This window comes from Pteropus vampyrus, unplaced genomic scaffold, assembly GCF_000151845.1.
Source record: "Pteropus vampyrus isolate Shadow unplaced genomic scaffold, Pvam_2.0 Scaffold170, whole genome shotgun sequence".
Classification (NCBI taxonomy): Eukaryota; Metazoa; Chordata; class Mammalia; order Chiroptera; family Pteropodidae; genus Pteropus; species Pteropus vampyrus.
Genome location: NW_011888951.1, coordinates 348,345 through 369,025, shown reverse-complemented (window position 1 = coordinate 369,025; position 20,681 = coordinate 348,345). Strand labels below are relative to the sequence as shown.

The 20,681-nt window shown below is 40.4% G+C and overlaps 1 protein-coding gene across 1 annotated transcript in view; it reads left to right on the top strand.

Moving 5' to 3' along the window:
* The window catches only part of C8A (complement C8 alpha chain), a 53,245-nt gene extending 35,013 nt beyond the window's left edge, over positions 1-18,232 (top strand). The window contains exons 8-11 of the mRNA XM_011370417.1: positions 11,269-11,400; positions 12,491-12,648; positions 16,711-16,933; positions 18,081-18,232. Of these exons, the coding sequence (XP_011368719.1) occupies positions 11,269-11,400; positions 12,491-12,648; positions 16,711-16,933; positions 18,081-18,232 (665 nt within the window). The remainder of the gene's footprint in view (positions 1-11,268; positions 11,401-12,490; positions 12,649-16,710; positions 16,934-18,080) is intronic.
* Positions 18,233-20,681: the final 2,449 nt, after the last annotated feature.

The following is a 20,681-nucleotide window of genomic DNA, read 5'->3' as shown; positions in this document are numbered from 1 at the left end:
CTTCCTTCCTTCCTTCCTTCCTTCCTTCCTTCCTTCCTTCCTTCCTTCCTTCCTTCCTTCCTTTCCTTTCCTTTCCTTTTCTTTTTTTTAAATCCCAGCTGCCTTTGTCAGGACTCACGACTTGGAAATAATTTGGACTTCTTTCCTCTCTCTCCTCACACATCTCATCAGTCACCTACTCAGTATCTATTCTGTCTCTTTTCTCTTATTTCCCATGTTCTCTCTGTAGGTTCCTTCCAGCCGAGCAGACATACACAATAAGAAAAGTATCAGAGGTTAGATGGATAGACTATAAATACATTTGGGATAAAGATAGTAGTGGTCTGTTCCAAACCCCCTTATTTTGCTAATGTAAATAAGTCCTGACACATTTGTTTCAGCTTCTGTGCCCTTGGTCTTTCAAAATGCAACATAAAATAGAGTTTCCTATTAGTTAAAGAATCTAAGTAAGTCTGATAGGATGCCTCTATCAGGAATGCTGTAATGGAAACCATGCATGAAATAGAAAGTAAACTAATAGTCTCAAGACTCTAAAAGTTCATGATTTTTTGGCTTTTGGCCATATTAAAAGGGCTCTGCAAAGATCTTACAGAAAATGACTTCTATTGATGCTTTGCTTATAAAGAAAACCAGTAGCATTTTGGTGGCCCCATAAAAGCCAGCAGAGAGTGTGATAGCGAAAAGAACTCCTTTTACTGAAATAGCTTTGCTTTTCATGTAGGCTCTGCCATTTAAAAGCTAATGCTTCACATCTCCAAGTCTCATTTTTCTCATAACTAATGTGTGGTTCATAAACTACTTCAAAAGGCTAATATGAGAATTAACCAAGATGATATTTTTAAAAAGCACTATGCTAAGTAAAACACTAAACCGTAGTTACTGTTATGGATTACAGTTTTAGGTGAGTCAGAAGTAATAAAGCCATTGGATCAAGATCTGTGGAATGAAGAAATAGTCAGGTGACATGGTAGGTAGCAAGGCATCCAAACTTTGGAGTCATCTGGGTGGGGATCTTGGTTCTACCATTTAGTAGCTGCATGACCTTGATCAGGGTACTTAATTTCTCTGAACTTCAGCTTCTTTAAGACCCAATAGGAATGATAACAAGGGTTTGAAAATAATTCCAAGTTCACCTTGCTTGGTAAGTGTTTAAATAGATATTTTTCCCTTTAATGCAGGATATTAGTATAGCAATAGTGGTTGAAAGCATGGGTCTGTCACTTACTAGCAGTGTGATCATGGGCAGGTTATTTAATCATTTTAAATCTCAATTTCCTCACCTGCAAAGCTGCAGATATTAATGACATTTCTTGCATTTTCTTGCATTTTTCTTACTTGTGAGGAGTAAGTGAACTTATCCACAAAAAAATATTTAGTGCAGTGCTCAGACTCTAATAAGCACTCAGCAAATATCAATTGTCGAAAAGGTTCTGAATCAGATTGCCTGGATTCAAATCTCATCTCCACCATTTTAGCCATGTGACCCTCAGGCCAATTAGTTAACATCTCCATATCTCAGTTTCCTGTTCTTCTAAATGAGACAATGTGAATATGAAATGAATCAATCTATATGAGCATGTGGCCCTGTGTCTGGCATATAGTAAGAGTTAAAAAGTGTTAACTATTATTGCTGTGCTATATTGGTGTTATTATTACCATATGTTTATTATTCTCAGCTTTCTGGTTATTAATGCTATAATGTCAACCGTCTTTTAATTTATAGGGTGGGGATAATAAGATGACCTATCTCATAGGGCTCTATAATTGGTTAGCTCAGAAACATTGTTCAAATGGAAGGGAGATCATTATCGTTGTGTCTAGCCTGCCATGGCCATTGCTTCTGCTGTAGACTTGGAGCCTCAGCAATCATGCCTCCCCTGGACCTGCCCATTTTTTTGACCAAGGTCATCCATTTCTGTCTCTAGAGCTTCATCCAGTTTTGGAGGGATTGCTCTTCCCATTTATCAAGGTCATTTTGAATTTTCATCACTATCTCTCAAAATGTTAACAATTCTGCCTAAATCTGTGCCTGCATTCTATCTTTCCTCCCTTTGATAGATGTCAGATAACAGTGACCCTGAGAAAGACCCTTCCAGCTAAGGCACAATACATTCAGGTTGTCATTAATTGTTATCTTCCAGCTAAAGTCCTTGGACTAACTGGTCTACTACCTAACACACAGGGTAGAAAAAGCCACAGGGATACAAGCCTCACTAAAGTTGATGTTAATTATAGTTCTACATTATTTTCCTTCCCTTCCCTTCCCGTATTCATTCATTTCTTTAGCTTTTCATGCGTTTACTAAGCACACACAATGTGGTTAGCACTGTCTAGATACCAACATGGTTCCTTGCATTGAGAGTTTGTAGACAGTAACTGGGTTTCCCTTTGTCATAATCATCTGATTATGGTCAGGGATGATTTATTATGTGGGTAGCCAAATTGGTTGCTACCTAAAATGAATTAACAATTAATTTTTTTATTCACTACACTAGAGTTAACAGAATATTTGGTTTTAATAAAATATATTTATATATAATAACTCCTAATTTTGGTAAAGTACAACATATTCACATCTAGTATTTAGGATGATCTTCATAATAGCTTATAAGAAATTATATTATTATTTTCCCTAATTCTGTAGAGAGGTAACTGAGGTCCAAAGAGCCTAAGTAAAAGGCTCAACATGATTCAGTTAGTACTGATGTAGAGTTTGTGCATTGTCCACATTGAATCATTCATTCTGATACATACACCAGAGGCTTAGGCTCTAGCAGTGATGATAAGACAGCTAACATTTACTGGGCATTTTACTATGTGGCAGACACTGGATCAAGCACTTTAAATGCACTATCTCATTTAAACTTCAAGAAATGCCTGTGAAGAATATACTAGAATCCCTAACTTACAAATGAAGTACTGAAGTTTAGTATTGTTAAGTAACTTGCCCAAGATCACATTGCTATTAATTGATAAAGCTAGGGGTCAAACTTGAGAACCTATGATCTTAACCAACATGCTATAATGTCTTAGACATGTTTACCCAGAATTTTTCAAACTGCAAGTCATAGCCTATAATGAGATTGCAAAGGAATTTTGTGGGTCATAACCAGCATTTAACAAAATGAAACAGAATACTATAGGATGGAAGATATCAGAGTGTATCACACCAAGTATGGTTAAGTATTGAAATTTATTTTAGTTAGATGTGTGTGGGCTGGATCATGATATAAAATGTATTTCTTACTTTTGTGGGTAGTCGAAAAAGTTTTAAAAACATCATCTTAACTCAGTGTGATCCACTGACTAGAGACATTGTCTGATCAATTTAAATAAAGGAAAAATTATCAATAGCCATAAGGAAGGCATTAGAGAGTGTATTAGTTAGGGTTCTAACTAATTGGTTTCAGAGAAGAGTTGATGTTTCAGTTTGTGTCCCAAGGCAGGAAAACAGCCAAAGTCTAGTCTGAAGGCAGTCAGACTGGAAGAGTCCTCTCTGACTCAGGGGAGGGCCAGCCTTTCTGTTTTATTTGGGACTTCACCTGATTGGATGAGACCCACTCGCATTAGGAAAGGCAAACTGCTTTACTTAGTCTACTGATTAAATGTGGATCCCATTCAAAAACACTCTCAGAGTCAGGGATGGATTCTTAGAATCTGAGCTGGATGGGACAGTGGGGTGAGCAGGAACCTGTTTGTAAAGAGTCTTCTATTCACGGCTAAGCAGTCTGGGTTGGCCCAGAAGGTCTTTTGCTGTGCTTGCTAACCAGCTAGTCACCCCAAACAGACAGGCACTAGGTTCTAACATGCTCCAGGCTTTATCCTCAGTTACCATGACAACCAGGTTTATGGTGATGAATGGTTTGATTGATTAACAGATTTCCTGGCATCTTGGCTCTGTCCCTAGTCTCCTTGTCATTTGCATATACATGGAACTGAGAGACTCTCAGCACCATTTTCCTGATTTTGTCTTGATTTAAAATTTCTACCTCTACCATTGAAAACAGCCTCAGCCTTAAAGGAGAAAAGGTGTGATGAGGTAAGAATTACTTCCAGAGCCTCCTATAAGTGCTATAATGTGGCATGGAGAAAATGGGCTTTGGACACAGACCTTGGCTCAATCCCAGTTCTACTATTTCCTTATTGTATAATTTTGGGCAAGTGACTTAAACTATCTAAGCCTCTATTTACTCATCTCTAAAATGGGAATAATCGTACCTGTTGTGGAGTGATGTGTGACTATTAAATAACAAGTGGAAAAGTCTTACCTAGCACATAATGATACTTATCAAATGTGAGTGTTTCCTGGATCATTTTCACTCACTCATGGCTTAAGAGCTTATACTATAGAAATGTTGATTAAGAAAATTTGTTTACACAAACTCTCTACCTCCTTCATTCCCTAATTTTTTAGATTCAGAATCAGGAATAAAGAGCTCAAACTATGTATGCTGCAGCATTTCTGGCAACAGTATTAATAGTAATACTTGACCATTATTGCTAGTTCTGAGCCAGGCACCATCTCCAGCACTATATAGCGGCAAGGCTCATGTCCTAGGAGGTAGACACTATTAAAATCACCATCTTACAGATGAGGAAACTATGGCAGAGAGGTTAAACATTTGCCCAGATAGTATGTGGGCATGGTGAATTCCAGCTCAGGTTGTCTCCATTTCAGAGCCTGACCCTCAGCTTTACTATGTCTTATCATGACCAAAATCATCTAGAAGGACCAGAATCCCTGAAGATAGGCCCTCATCAAGCAGGAGGGAGACCTGAGATTGCAGTTCCAACACTGCCCATTGGGAGCATGGATTCCTTTCTCTGAGCTTTGAGGGATGAGATGGTCATTGAACGAGGGGCTTGGTAAGGCCATGGCTACTCATACCACGTGATGAACATTTCTCTGCAGAATAACATTAGTGTGATGTAATGGAGTGTGCACTAAGTTTGAGTGTAGCCTGCCTGACATCACATTCTGATTCTCAGGCTTATTAGTCATGAAACTTTGAGCCAGTTACCGGAAAATAATAGCTAAGATTAGTTGACACTTTGTCATGCCGATACTATTTTTTAGGGACTCATATGTAGAAATTATTATCATCCCCATCTTACAAATGGGAAAAATGAGGATCCAAGAGGTTCAGTAACTTACCTAAAGCTACTACAAGTGAATGATGGAACTCTGACTCCAGAGTTCACATTCTTAACCCCTATAATTACTGCCTTTTCCAACATACGAGCCTGTAAAAACAGGTAAATCCTCCTGGACCCAGATTATTTTGAACCTCCAATGAGATGATGTAGATGAAAGCGCTTTATGAAATATCAACTCTTAATCAAGCATGAGCTATTACAGAGATGTGATTTGTACCACTAACCAAAAGAACAATGATTCCCAAAACATTTCAGAGGTATTGTCTATATAAGTTGGAATTGGCCTGTCCCCAGGCACTCCTGGGGGCTTGTCACATGCCAGGCTCTGTGTTGAGCCTTGTAAACCCAAGAGATTACTTTATAAGCTTGCAGTATAATTGGAAGAACAGACCAAGAAATTGACAATTCTAAGGCATGCTAAATACTCTTTTGGAGAGAAGCTTGGGATACCATGGGAGATGCGAAGGGATACTGAGGGGACATAGATAGGGCCCTTGGGAGTGAAGGAAAGTTTTCTAGAGCTGAATGGAGAAACTCAGTGAAAGAGGTAAGGTGACTTTGTAGTCAGAGGAAAGAGCATGTGCAAAGGAGCAGAGGTACTTGTACTATTATTCCCAGGTGGCTGGGAAGAAGCATGAGTTTTCATGGATAAACAGAAGCACAGAGGGGGCAGGTAAATTAGCCAACACCTCTAAGCTCATCCAGCCACAGACTAAGCAATCATTTTTCCAATGTTATGACGTGAAATAGACCATATGATTCTTCCTTTCTCTTCTGAGGCTGTCTTTGGGCTCAACCAATGTAGCGAAACAACAAAGCAGATAAATCACAGCATCCTGAATGGCATTTGTTTGTTGCAAAGAGATAAATAATGCATTACACCTGCTGTTTTCCACCTGATGCTTTTAATCTGAGGAATGACAGAGACTTGCTGTGTTCTGCCACCTCAGAAGTCAAGCCGCCTGGTTCTGCCTCTGAGCCACGCTGATGCAGCATCTCCAAAGAGGCTTGAGGACAGCTCTCACACCTGCACCACAGCCAAGACCAGGTGGGAAACAAGCAGGAGACATGGTGGCCAGAGACAGGTCCTCTGGGCTCCTGGCCTGCCAGGTGGACACAATGATGGCTCTTCTTAGAACCAGAAGAGAGTGGGAAGTGACCCAGGCCTCTCCCAGTCTTTCTTTGACTGATTTGTATATCTTTCTTTTACTCTTGAGTTTAGGTCCTGTTGGCCTTCCTAAGCATAATCTTGCTGCTGGGGACACAGGTCTCCTCATGATCTCCCTCTGCTCTCAACATCCTCCTCTCTTTGGCTAATCTTTGGCTACTCATGCTTTCAGACCTGCCTCTGGTATCCTTCCTCTGACCCCTAAGGAACAAACACTCTTTTCAGTCCTCTGTTTCCCTTGGCACACAGTAAGAAATCATTAAGTACTACTCAAAGTTGTCTCAAATGTTCTCCAAGTGTTCTGGTGTGTTCTTAAAGTTTCAGAATCTTGGCTTTAGAGGAGACCTTAAAAGACCACTGGTCAACATTTCAGACCTTTCTACCGTGCCTCAAAGGCAAACGGCCAGCCTCTACTTGGTACATTCCAGGTATGGGGAGCTCATTGCCTTAGGAAACAACTCATATCTCCTTGGCCTCTGACCATCATGACAATTTACCTTATTTTGAGGCTAACCCCATCTCCCTGTAGCTTCTGCCCTCTTGGTCCTTCTTCTTTCTCTTGTGACCACACAGACAAGCCTAATTCTTCTTCAAGACAACCCTCTGTAGAGTTGACTCCAACTCTATTGATCTCTCTTAAAGAGAGATCTTTCTTCTCTTGTTAAGGTAAACATTCCCTGTCCTGTCAAATATCCCCACGAGGAAATGGCTTTGAATTTCTTCACCCTCATCATCCTCATGTTTATTCTTCTCCAATCACCTCCTACGTTTTTTAGTGCTATTTTACTGTGGTAAGATTACTTACCATGAAATCTACCCTTCTAACATAATTTTAAATGTACGTTATTGTTAATTGCAGGGACGATGTTGCACTGATCTCTAGGACTTATTCATTCTGTATAATTTAAACTTTATGTCCATTGATTAGCAACCCCTCACGTCCCCTTTCCCCCAACCCCTGGCAACCACAATTCTTTTGTCTAATTTTATGAGTTTTACTATTTACATACAATATTTAAGTGGAATCATGCAGTATTTGTCCTTCTGTGACCAGCTTATTTCACTTAGCATAATGTCCTCAAGGTTCATCCATGTTGTTGCATGTGGCAGAATTTCCTTCCTTTTTAAGGCTGAATAACATCCAACGGATGTCATTTTTATTTACTTTCAAAAGTGTGGCTCCCAGAACTTTGTTCCAGGCTCTGAGTTTCTCTAACCTATGCAGAGAGTGAGATTATCCCCTCCTTTACTTTACTGATCACAATTTTCACCTGGCTTTATTACCCTACTGAACTAGAAGCTATCTAAAACTTTGTGGCCTTTTCTCTTGTTCTTCTACTAAGTGGTGTCCATTCCTTACTGAGCTCATGCATTTGGTATTTTGTCCCCAAGGTAGTATGTTAGTTTTTCTAATTAAACTCATTTTGCTATGCTTGGTCTGTCTATCCATCCAGGCTTCTAAACGCTTTTTGGATGCTGATTCTTAATCTGAATTATGATTGGCTTTTCCTAGTTTATTGTTCTGGGTAAGAAACAATAAGCCTGGCTGCTAAATCCATATCTAAGGCATTCAAAGGTATTGACGAAGATAGGGTTGAGGCCAGTGGTCTGTATCAGGCCACCTGAGATTCTCTGTAGAACCATGGTACTCAAAATCTGGTCCCAGAGGCACTCCAGAGGAATCACTTAGAATAAATTAGTTTGTTGATTACTCAGAAATACAGGTTCAGAATTAATAGTGGGGCCCAGGAATCTGTATTTTTAATAAGCACTCAGGTGATTTTAATGAGTAGCCAGGTTTGGGAAATGTCAACTTCAGAATTCGCTGAGTTCAAAAGCCAAAATATGCCAGTGTGATCTAGATGGTCCAAAGTTGACATCTAAGGTGTTCAGCCTAATGAGATGGGGGTAGAGCCATGACAGAGCACTGCCTGGTTCTATAAGTATAGTTATTCCACTCATGCTATACCCCCATCTGGGCAAGTGTTACACAATTGCTCCAGATCTTTTTCTACTCCTTCCCCTCATTGCCTCCCCTGCTCTTAGCTTCCCTCTCTCTGGTTCTGTCTCTTAGCTTCAAGTCCTGAGCTACATTTGACCTCCTCTGCCTCCACTCAGCTCTCTGGTCTTGGTTTCCCACAGGTGCTCTGTAGAGTGATTTGGCTTCCTCCACACTTCTGGAGAGACCCTTTTTCTAGCCCTGTTATACTGAAACAAGCAACTCTCAGATAGAAATGACTCCTTATTTGATAATATTGTCCAAACCTGTTGGCTTCCCAAGGCTAGGACCTCATTTATTCAGATTTGCATCACATTCATATTAGTTTTATTCTTGCCCTGTCTCCACTGCCAAACACAAACTGTGCTGGGGTTAGTGCATAGTAGGTGCTTAGTAAATTTTTCTCTCTGACACAGAATTCTTTAGTCTGATGCAATAATTGAAATAAGTGACATACAATAGGCTTCTAAGCAAGACAGACTTGAGTTTGAATCTCAGCTCTGTTCAAACTGGGGTCCTCAGAAGGTAATTCTTTGCAGTCAAGTCGTGCTTTTCAAATCAAGCTGGCTGGAATTCCCTTCTCCCAGCAGCACATGGTAGAGTGTCGGCAGACCCTCATGAGCATAATCACTCCTCCAGCCCCCATTAATCAGCCAGTCCTGTCACTTTAATTCAGCAGCACTCCACCACTCACCTAGGTAATTACTCTGGCTTCTGCCCGTGAACTCCTTTCATCCACTTTTGTTTATCACTGTTGAAGCATTTTTTAAATCAAAACAATTAAATATGCTAAATCTTTCCCAATTAGTAATGCATTAAAAATTAAAAGTACTTGAACAGAAATGGTAGAAGAAGCCCTTTGCCTGAGTGCTGGTGCTTACTTAGAACACCACTTTTGCCAGGCACTTTCAGCTCAAGAGTATTCAGAAACTGACGTGCACAGAGTCACAGAGGGCTGCAGCTGAAAGGGGCCTTGGAGATGAACCAATCCAACCACTTCTACCCATAAATGGGAAACTGAGACCCGGTGAGATCATGGGCCCCTTCTAAGCTCACACAGGATGTCAGGGACTGGGATTTCTTTTGTTTTGTTTTGGCTTTTAAAAAAATAAAATTTGTATAAATTTAAGATATACAACATGATAATTTGGTATACAGATACGAAGTAAAATCCTTACTACAGTCAAGCTAATTTACATACCTTTTTTAAGTGTATATGTATGATAAGAACACCTGAAGTCTACTCTCTTTGCAAATTTCCGGGATTCAATACAATATTATTAAGTATAGTCATCAGGCTTTACATTAGATCTCTATACTTACCCTACATAACTGCGACTTTGTTCCCTTTGACCAGCATCTCCCCATCTTCCCCACCTCCTGCTCCACTGTTCTATTCTCTGCTTCTATATATAGATTTTTTTAGATCCCACATATAAGTGAGATTATACAGTCTTTTTCTTTTTGTGCCTGGCTTATTTCACTTAGTATAATGTCCTCCAAGTTCATCCATGTTGCTGTAAATGGCAGAGTCTGTTTATTTTTTAAGGCTGAATGTATGTGTATACATACATACATACATTCATACATACATACATACATACATACAATCACAAATTCCTTATCCATTCATCTGCATGACTTGCTTTTGATTCAGGATTCCTGACTTCTATGATTCTTTCCATCAGAAGTCCTTACCAATGCACTCATGGAATTCATTTACTCAACTATTTTTTTCAATCATCAATCATTATTCTGAAAATAGTTACTGAACTCTTTCTCTAAAGCAGACATTGCACTGCTACGCTGACAAGGGAATGGTGAATAAGATATAAGTTTTTGAACTCACAGTTTGCCGTTTAATGGGGATGCAGGCAAGTAAACTTTGTTGCTGAACACTCCCTTGAGAATCTTCAATCTAATCCTTAGTTCAGTTGAATCACAGGCCTAAATTATTTTTCTTTTGTGGTTACTAGAATAATATAATGACTGGCTATAATTATTATATAGTCTGAGGTAAAAGTAATGACATATTGAAAATATAAACTCCTATTCACAACCTTCAGAAGACTTTAGCTGCAGAAGGAGTTGAGCTCTGTAGCAATGGTTAATATCTTACTCCAGTCCACTTTTCTAGCCTTATCTTGCCAGGCCAACCAAAGGATGGAAACTCAGCTCTGTTCATTTACAGGCTGTAGGGTCAGAGCAAAATGACTTTACTGCTTGGAGGATTATGTTCCTCATTGGCAAATTGCAGGTTCCTCAGGGGGACAAATACAGAGATGTAGACACATACAGAGATAGCTAGTATGAGACTCAGAGTGCTCCTGGGGTCAGAAGGCAGGCAGACTCCCCATGGAGATCTATCCATCTTCTAATAGCACTCTGGCCTCTCTGGGGTGCAAAGAAAACCTGGGCAAAAACAATTGTGACAAATATTACCATTCAGGCACAGACAAAGCACACTGGTAGCCCTGAAGGAAGAGGGAAGTATTCTGATTCAAAAATGCTTCACAGAGTAGGTGACTTTTGAACTGAAGCTTGAATAGACTTTGCAAAGAGAGCAAAAAGAGAAAGAAGGGGCAGCGTGTACAAAATTGCAGAGTGAAAATGGGCCAGACACTGTGCTAGGCACAGGAGTACATGGGGATGGATGAAAATCACTGCCTCAAGGAGGCTCAGAGGAGAATGTAAAGGAAAGAGAACTAGCACTTTTGAGCAACTAGTATATGTAATACATTTTGCTTCTCATTTCAAGAATTGTTTGGGCTGGAACCATACAGAAGAGAACATTGAAATTGGGTTGAAGAGCTAGAATTTCAAATCAGATCTCTTAGATTCCAAAACCAAAGCTAGCTAGCGTTTACTGATGTGAGCGAACTATATCATATTAATGATGTTTTAGCATCTCAATATCTTGTGTTTCTATGTCTCCCTACTGCAGGTATTACCAGTGAAGATATCCAGACATGCTTTGGAGGGTTTGTCGGCATTGGTTATGACTATTCGGATAGCGTACACATTGGAGGAAATTTGTCATATAACCCCTGTAGAAAACATGGAAAAGGCACACAGGGTAAGTATTTAGCAACAAGTCTCCAAAAAAAGAAATGTTACTTTCCCTTGCGTATACAATCAGGGCACAGACATTATTTTTTTCCCATAATTAATTCCATTTTAGTCAATGGTGAAACTGCATAGCTGCTAAATATTTCAAACCAATGACCTGTTCTGGCCCTATATTGAATCCACCATCTAAGGGCTGAGATCGCCTTAGAAATACTTGGCTTTGTATGGTGCACGCTCCTAGATTTCATGTACCAGACAAAGATCTAAGTAAAAACTGGAGTTAAAGGAATGTGTAGACAGAACCTGAAAATTTGACTGTTGCAATCAAAGCCCCGCAGGTTACAGTCCAAAGGGAGAAAAGAAGTCCCTAAGAGAGGAGAAAATGGTGACCAAGGTCCAAGCTCAAAAAATATTAGAGAAAGAATATTTTGTGGCATTTCCTGAACAAGTCAATATGAGTATTCACATATTCATTCATTCATCTATCAAACATGTTTTGAGTAATTTTTTTTCAGATAGGAGTCACAGAGGATGTAGAGATGATGAGTTTATATTATAGTAGATGAGGTAGATACAAAGTAGGTTCAAGTTATTCCCATTGCATTAGGCTAGTCATCCCTCAGGGTCTTAAGTCAAATTGCTTCTTCTCTCTGATGCCCTTCCCTTCTCTCTCCATTTACCTGCAAAGATTCATTCACTTTTCTAGAAAACTCACTTTTCTACCTGACCAGTTCCCTACCCTATTGTAGATCCAACTGTGTCTTTTTCTGCACCCCTACTGAGCCATACATCAGGCACTGAGTAAGCATTTGACATATAAATGAATGAATGGATCATCATCCATTTTCCCATCCTCTCTCTCCTCCATGTTAGGCTGAGCTGTCTTCCCATTGCCTGCTCTATCCAGAGGATGATCTATTTCTAAGTCTTGGTCCTTCACTTCTCTTTTGTCCTGCTAGTTAACCAAGCAAGGTAGAAGGATAGGAGACAGCTCTAAGGACAGCACATAAACTTTGTCCCATATCTCATTAGTGGCACTTGCTAACCCATGCTTTGGTTTTGGGGGAAATGAGCTAATGCAGTTATCCTCTTGGTAGAATTCGACGGTAAGGCCATGGCTGTGGAAGACATCATTTCTCATGTGCGAGGTGGCAATTCTGGCTGGGGTGGTGGCTTGGCACACAACAAGAGCATCATTTCGTATCGTTTCTGGGGGAGATCATTAAAGTATAATCCTGCTATTATTGATTTTGAGGTAAGTCTTTTCGCAGTTGAAGAAACTCTTCATCCACGAGGAATGAAAGTGAAACAGACCAGATCCTTTAATATTTCTTATTACGAGTCCATCGAAGAACAAGATTAAATGTTAACGGCACAGTGAACTGGTGACCCTCCCCACATCTGACTCAAGGGAGTACGTAACTTTAGACCCAGGCCATAGGAGAGATGAGGTCAGAAGCATGATATCTGGTCAGTGCCTAATTTTACACTAGTAGTCCCAGAATTTCTTCAGGATTAGGTGACATTAAAAAAGTAATAATTTGCATTTATACATAAAAGACTTAAACACATCTGTTAAATTGGGAGTTGACAAACTTCTGTAAAGGAGCAAATAGTAAATATTTTAAACTTTGTGGGCCATATACAGTCTCTATTATACAAGTTCTTTTTCTTCTTCCTTTTTTTTTTTTTTACAACCTTCTAAAAATATAAAAACCATTCTTAGCTCAAAGACCACACAAAAACAAGCTGTGGGTTGAGTGTAGTTCTAAGCTATAAGCGTAGTTTGCTGTCCCTGCTCTAAATCATCTCATTTCCTCATCACAATGAACCTCTCTGGCAAGGACATCATTCTTCCCATCGAAAAGATAAGGAAACTGAGGCCCCAGATGCTCGAGTGATTTGTTTAAGGTCACAGAGCTCATTTGTAGTGGTGTCTGGATCTCAGACTTAAGACTTCATATCTAGTTCTCACTTCCCTCTATTTTAGTACCTTCCTTGAAGCCATGGTTATCAATGACTGGGAGTGATTTTGCAGCCACAGGGAAATTTGGTATTGTCTGGAGACATTTTTGATTGTCACAACTGGAAGGGTACTACTGGCATCTAGTGGGTAGAGGCCAGGGATGTTATTAAGCAACCCCCAACGCAAAGGACAGCCCCCACAACAAAGAACTATCTAGCCCCCGATAGCAATAGTGCCAAAGTTGAGAAACCCTGAATTAAATCCCTAACCTTAAAAAGGGAGTAAAATTTTTTTCAAACTGCAAATAATTAATGGTTCTACCAGTTTTCAAACTACTTCTATTCATATGCAAGGGTAATCCATTTAAAAAGAGTTACATTTTGGGCTTTTAAATATTGTATTCCTGCTCATTTTCTCCGGAACCTTGCCCATTTTCTGCATATAATTAAAATTCCAGGTATGGATACATTCCTCCTCTTAAAATATATACCAACAGTTAAACATAAAAGTTTATTATAATACTCTGTCTCTGCGAAGAAAGTGGTCAGGTGAGTTAACCCTGATTTCATTTTTTCTCCAATAAGAAAAGGACCATTTTCACACACCTATAATTCACACAGGGACTGAAAATTGCTATCATGAAGCTATTAGTAATTTGGGCAAAACCATAAAACTGATATCAGGAGTAATATATAAACTTTAATGAGCAAGGGGTAAATTTTGTGTTTGCCTTGAGTGAAACTTCCAAGGGGAAGACTCCTTCATAGTTTGGAGACCAAATGCTATCCTTTGGGTCAGTTTGGGGTAAGAAAGATATAGTTTGGTTCATGGCTCAGCAACCTTTTTGATGTGTGACTTTGGACAAGTTACTTCATTTTCTGAGCCCCATTTTTTTTGCTCCGTAACATGGAGATATAGAATGTTATGTCACAAAGTTAGAGAGCAAGAAGTGGGTACTTAGTTGAGGGTACTTAGTCAGTTGAGGAAACAGATTCATGGAGATTAAGTGAGCTGGCCAAGTCTCGTGTCTGGTAAATGGTAGAGCGCAACTTGAGCCATGTCTGATTGACTCTAACACCTATGATCACAACCCACGTGACCCCTGAATAATTTGGATTCGATGCATTAAGCTGCTGGCAGGCTATAGAGTAGAGAACTGACACAGCTACAGGTAAGCTTTTAAAAAGAGAATGCTCACAGACGTATAAAGGATGAATCAAAGGACACAGAGAGAGAGATGGAGAGAGGCTATGGACTAGGGGGCTTTTACGGGGTTATCTGAAACCTGATGATGAGAGTGAAAGCAGTATCTTATTCACTTGCATATCCCCAGAGCTTAGCAGTACTTATTGATGGCAGGTACCTAGATCGACTGAATACAGGAATCATGTGATGTGATGTTTTAATGCTGTGTTATGTTATATATTGTGTTATGTATTAGGTTATATTGTATTGCTATATCACACCACTTGCCTTCTCTGAATCTATCTTCTCATCTGTAAAGTGGGAATAAGACCATTGTCAATATCTTCTCAAGCTCTAACATTCTAAGATTTTTTTTCTCCACTCCTCTTTCTTCCTTTAAGTCTCCACGAGCCCTTCCTAAGGGGTGCTCTCTTTCCTCTTACTGAGGGTTCTGGGAGAAAGAAGTGAGAGATGTAGGACTGAGTGCTGAACTTCACTGGAAGGTCAAAGGGAAATTGCCCAATGGTCCTGGGCTTTCCCTGGAATGAAAAGTCCTCTTTAACCAGGGCCACAGGACAGCCCATTCTTCACTGACTTCCTAACAATGGTGCCAAATTCCCTGAATTTCCAGTAAGTTGTCGTCTTCTCTTGGCTGCAGGTCCAGCCAGTCCTGACATGACCAGCCTGATGGTCTTAGCCAAGCCCCTGACCACAGGCCAAGGTCTGTTTGCCGTAGGTCTTTCTGTACACATTTCCAGGAACCCATTCAAGGCTATTGCAATGCCCTTTATTGACTCTGATTCTAGGGAAGTGAGATTGTTTTAGTGTGGCTCAGTTTTCTCTCTGAATTGTTCACTGATCTTGGCAAATGACTCCCCTCTCAGGGCCTCAGGTTAGTGTACTGTCCAACGAGAGATCTGGAAAAGAGCTTTCATTTTATGATTGTGTGTAAAAATTTATAGCATTATAAGCATGCTGAAAGTAAACATATGTATATAAAATTTGAAAAATGTAGGCTTTTACTATCATCACATCTTACTAATAAAAATGATGCTTTATTTTATATTGTTCTTCCCTTTTGCAATTGTATCTCTCATTCGTCGCTTCTTTAGATCCTCATAAGAATTCTAGAAAATAGTTTATTATTCCCATTTTATAGATAATGAGGCTCAGGTTTAGAGAAGAGGTCTAGGCCACAAAACTAGAAGCCAAGTAGAATTTATTTAACTTTTACTATGTGACAGACTTTTCCTATCCATTGAATATCATCCTCACAATAAACCCGGAGGGTAGGACTATTGTTCTCATTTACAGATGAGGAAGCAAGGCTTCATGTGTTATGTGCCCAAGATCACACAGATGGAAGCAATAGAGCTGGAATTTGAAGCCAGATTTCCTGGCTCCAGTTTCTATGCTCTCTGTTACATCTACTACTACTCTTCCCAACCAGGGGTCGATTTTGTCCCCCGTGAGACATTTTTGGTTTTCAAAATAATAATGTGCTACTGGCATCTAGTGGGTAAAGGCCAGAGATGCTGCTAAACATCCTACAATGCACAGGAATTGCAACAAAGAATTATCCAGCTGGAAAGTCAATAGTGCCAAAGGTGAGAAACCTTGGTTGCAGTCATGCCTAGAATGGGTTGTCTCAAATGCAAATGTTGCTCACCCTCCCCCATCCATGGAACCACTGCCCATCAGTGACAACATAACTACCTATCAAGGACTGCATTAATTCCTATGTCGAAGGTTGACAATCAACGCATACACGTACACTTACACTTTACACTTTTCCTGATTCCTAAAAGTGCTGGAGAGGGAAGATGAGTTGGCACAAATGCCTTCTGAGCTCCCCTCTTCCTCTGAGATCAGGGACCGCAGGTTTCAGTAGGTCCATGTTCAGAGTGATTCTTGTACTCAATTGCATGATCCTGAGGTGATCACTCCAACACTCCTGAGCCTCCACCTCTTCATCTGTGGGCTAGGGACTTAAGTACCTGCTTCACAGAGTGGCTGTGAGGGTTCAATACAGTGTGGGATAAGGTTGAGTGTCTGGCTCTATGGCTGGCATGTTGCAGCCTTCCGGAAGCTTGATGACCAGTTCTTGGGCTCTGGGAAACAGGATAGAGTCTATCGAGGGGCTCTTTGTTCTTTTTGTGCCTACAGCTACAGCCTATCCATGAGGTGCTTCGGCACATGAACCTGGGGCCCATGGAGGCCAAACGCCAGAACCTACGCCGGGCCTTGGATCAGTACCTGATGGAATTCAATGCCTGCCGCTGTGGGCCCTGCTTCAACAAAGGGCTGCCTATCCTTGAGGGCACCAGCTGCAAATGTCAGTGCCTCTATGATCGTCAGGGCCTTGCCTGTGAGAAAATGGAACAAAAGGGTAAGGCTCATGCATCCTCACTCATGTTCAAGCCTGGCCTAGCTCAGAGAGGCCAGCACAGAAAGAGCCTTTGGGGTTCCTAGTCTCTCCTTCCATGCCCTCCTGCCCAAAACCTACACTTTGAGCTTTATAGCTGACCCCTATACTTCATGGTTTTTTGCTTTCTCCCTGCCATTAAGTTCCTCTCTCAGGGTTGATTTTTTTTTTTTTTTCAACCATGGTGTATATAGACAAAAGGATTCAATTTTGGAGGGATATATTAATTTCCTAGGCCTGCCAATAAGAAACTACTACAAGCTAGGTGGATTACAGCAACAGAAATTTTTTGTCTCACACTTCTGAAAGTCCAAACCTTAGGTCTGTTGGTTAGGTTGGGATCTGAGGAAACTCGGGGTCTTAGGGGCTGCCCCAGGGGAGCAGGGTGAACCTCATAGACACCCCAGCTTCAAATAGAACAGCTCCACTTTCATTTGACTTCTATGTTGGGGCCCATGTAAGATTTCATTTAAGAAAAAAAACAAAAGCAGTAATGAAAAAAATAATGATGAAAAAACTCCACAGGATTAGTCCATCCTTCTCATTTCACAGAGGTGAAAACTGAGACTGAGAGCAGATGAGTTTGCCCAAAGACGCAGAGCCAGTAGGAGGTAGTAGCCCCAGGTTAGAGGGATTGTATGAGCTGGATTTCTGGAGACACATGTTCAGTGCACATGCTCTGATGCTCTGTGCAGAGAATTTGTTACCCACTCTCGCCCCATTGTCAGAATCTTGAGGGGGTTTGATTTGTGAGCTTGCGGGGGTGTCTGGCTGGCCATTGTCTGTGCTCCCTGCTCCTCACATCCTCCAGTGGCTCTGTGTCATTCTTCCAGAGGAGCACGCCTCCCCGCCTTCCTCCGCTATCCATCTTCCATGGAACTGCAGACTTCAATTTCATGAGATGGGCTCCCAGGGGTCTCTTCTCACTCCATCCAGAGTTTCAAATTAAGTTCAAGGCGGTGAGCACAGAGGTTTTGGTTGGCTACACCAAAGCATTTCCCCAAGGAAGGATTGCAGACCACTCTAGGGCAATGGATAGTCCTCCCTCCATACTGTCCAAGCTGTTTCTTGTATGCTAACCTCCTCCTCCCCTGGAAAATTGTCTGTGCAGGAATGAAGGTGGATGGTCACTGGAGCTGCTGGAGCTCCTGGTCTGCTTGCAGCACTGGCACTCAGGAGAGGAGAAGAGAGTGCAATAATCCTCCACCTGAGAATGGAGGTGCCTCCTGTCCAGGAAAAAACGTGCAGACCCAGTCTTGCTGAAAGCCTCTGAGCACAGGCTGGGACAGATGCAGTGGATGTCACTACCTGCACTGACCACAGGATAAAGACTTCTTGCAGCTGAGAGAAAATACCAATCAACATGGATTTTTTTCTTTGTCCTGACAGCTCCCAGGCCTAAGACTAGGCTGTGCCATCTACAACCAACTGTTCTATTACCTGAAAAATTCTGTCATCCAACAACTAGGTGCTGAGTGTTTAACTAGAGTCCTGATCCTGCTCAGAGCACTTAGGATCATCAGAGGGAGAGAGAGAGAAAGAGAGAGACAGAGACAGAGACAGAGACAGAGAGAGACAGAGAGATAGAGAGAGAGAGACAAGAGAGAGAGAGAGATCTCAATCTATGTCTTAGAGGTATTTACGGGATATTAGAGGTTAGAGGTATAAGACAGGCAGATGCTCTTGAAACAATCAATGGCCAATACAATAAAGTATGATGAAAATTAGTTCTTTGATAATAATATTTGTTCATTTATAGAATGATTATTAGTTGGTAGGATAAGACACACTGAAATAATGAAAAGAATTAAAGAACTTGAATTCCTTCAATTTTTCTTCATTTGGACTCAACATTTTCTTGTTTCTTTCAATAAATCTCTCTTGTTTGCTTAAGTTCTTACCACAAATATCACATTTCTCTCAATTTTCCCATAGCACACTATTCTTTTCCTTCACTGTGTGCTTCACAATTAATGTGATATCTTGGCTCCCATATCTCCTGTGATTATCTATGACCTGTCTCCCCGACTTGAAGGCAGGGATCAGTTTTGTTTGGTTCTGTGCCTTGAGTTGAGAGGGACCTAATAAGCATCTGTGGATGAAGTGAGAGACTGAACTTAAGAGACAGTTCGAAGACAGGGTCCATATTAGTCAGCATCCCAGAGTGGAGCATGGATTGGGGCAGGGGGAGAGGGGCAACCTGTGATGAACAGCATACTTTCCCTGACCCAACAGAGGGAGAGCCAATCATGCTAGCCTGCCCACAGCACTCCAGCCTTGCCTCAAAAAGAGAATGTGTCGCGTTGCACTGACTTTTCTCTTTACCTATCAGTTTCTCCTATAGATTGTGAGCTCCTTAACCCACTTCTCATTTGCCCCGAGAATATTCGCCGGCGGTGCTTGCAACTGCAGCGTTGACTTCCAGATAATTTGTGGATTATAGGCCTAACCTTACCCCCAAAGTTTGCCACAAAATATCTTGCTTTTATTATTATTTTCACATTTCTCTAGTATATCGATAGTCTTTGGAAACAAATGAGATAATTCTATTTATAGCGTTCTCTTTTTAGTAGTGGTATTTTCATTTATAAAATATAGTAGCTCTCGATTGCCGAAAATGTCAAATCCTAGAAAACATAGCATTCCTGCGCATGATGTTAACATCATTCTCCAACAGTTGTTAGCCAAAGATTCATTTGATGAATCTGATTTAGGTATACATTTCTGTTACATTAGGACTAGAGACAAGTTTTATTTAGAAATAACTCCAAGAACAGTTTTTATATTTTATTTTCACATCGAAAACCAGTCAGATTTGCTTCAGCCTCAAAGAGCGTGTTTATGTAAAATTAAATTAACACTGGCAGCAAGCTGCACTTTTTTTCTAAACAGAAAATAGGTTAAAAGTGGAATTTGCATTCCCAACCAGTACAAGAATTATCTGTTGACTGACATATACATACAGGTGCTCTCTATCCTTCCAGAATCCTCAATCTTTTTAGGGTAATAATAAGATTTATATAGACATGACACAATTAGAAGGGGTTTTAGGGACACAGGAAACTGCTGAGTTAATGCTAAAATATGCAGCATACAAAAGAAGTGCCAAGGGTGGTCAGATGGTGGAGAGATTGATCTTTCTTTACGTGTATGTATTTCTTGACACAGTCCTTGAAGGATTTTTAAAGTAGGCAAAGAGGGAGGAGATCTTTAAGATAGAAATTCAGTATATCACAGAGTTTGAAGCTAAAAAAGAATATTGGGAGTATGTATAGGTATTTGTGCTGGGAATGGGAAGTGGGGAATGGTGAATGTATATTAGTTATATGAAACACTTAGCACAATGCATGTCACATATTAAATCATTGGCATTGCCCTTACTATTATGATTACTACTATTATTAATTATAGTTTAAAAGTCTATTTTTGTACTTTTTAGATCTTCTTTCTAAAAGAAGGAAAAAAAGACTCTCCTATCATTAATTTACTTTTTTTATGTTTAAAGTTAAATTGATAATTAATTTTTATTCATTATGTACTAGAGAGTGGTAGTTACATGCTAGAAAGTGATGGGAGGCCAGACTGGCCAGGCCCAGTGTACGATTTAGAGGACATTCAAACTTGATCTAAAAGTGGTAATTTTCAATTGTGGTTGCACATTAGAATCAGCTGAGGGAGTTTTAAAAACCTTGCTGTCCAGAGGCTGCACCCC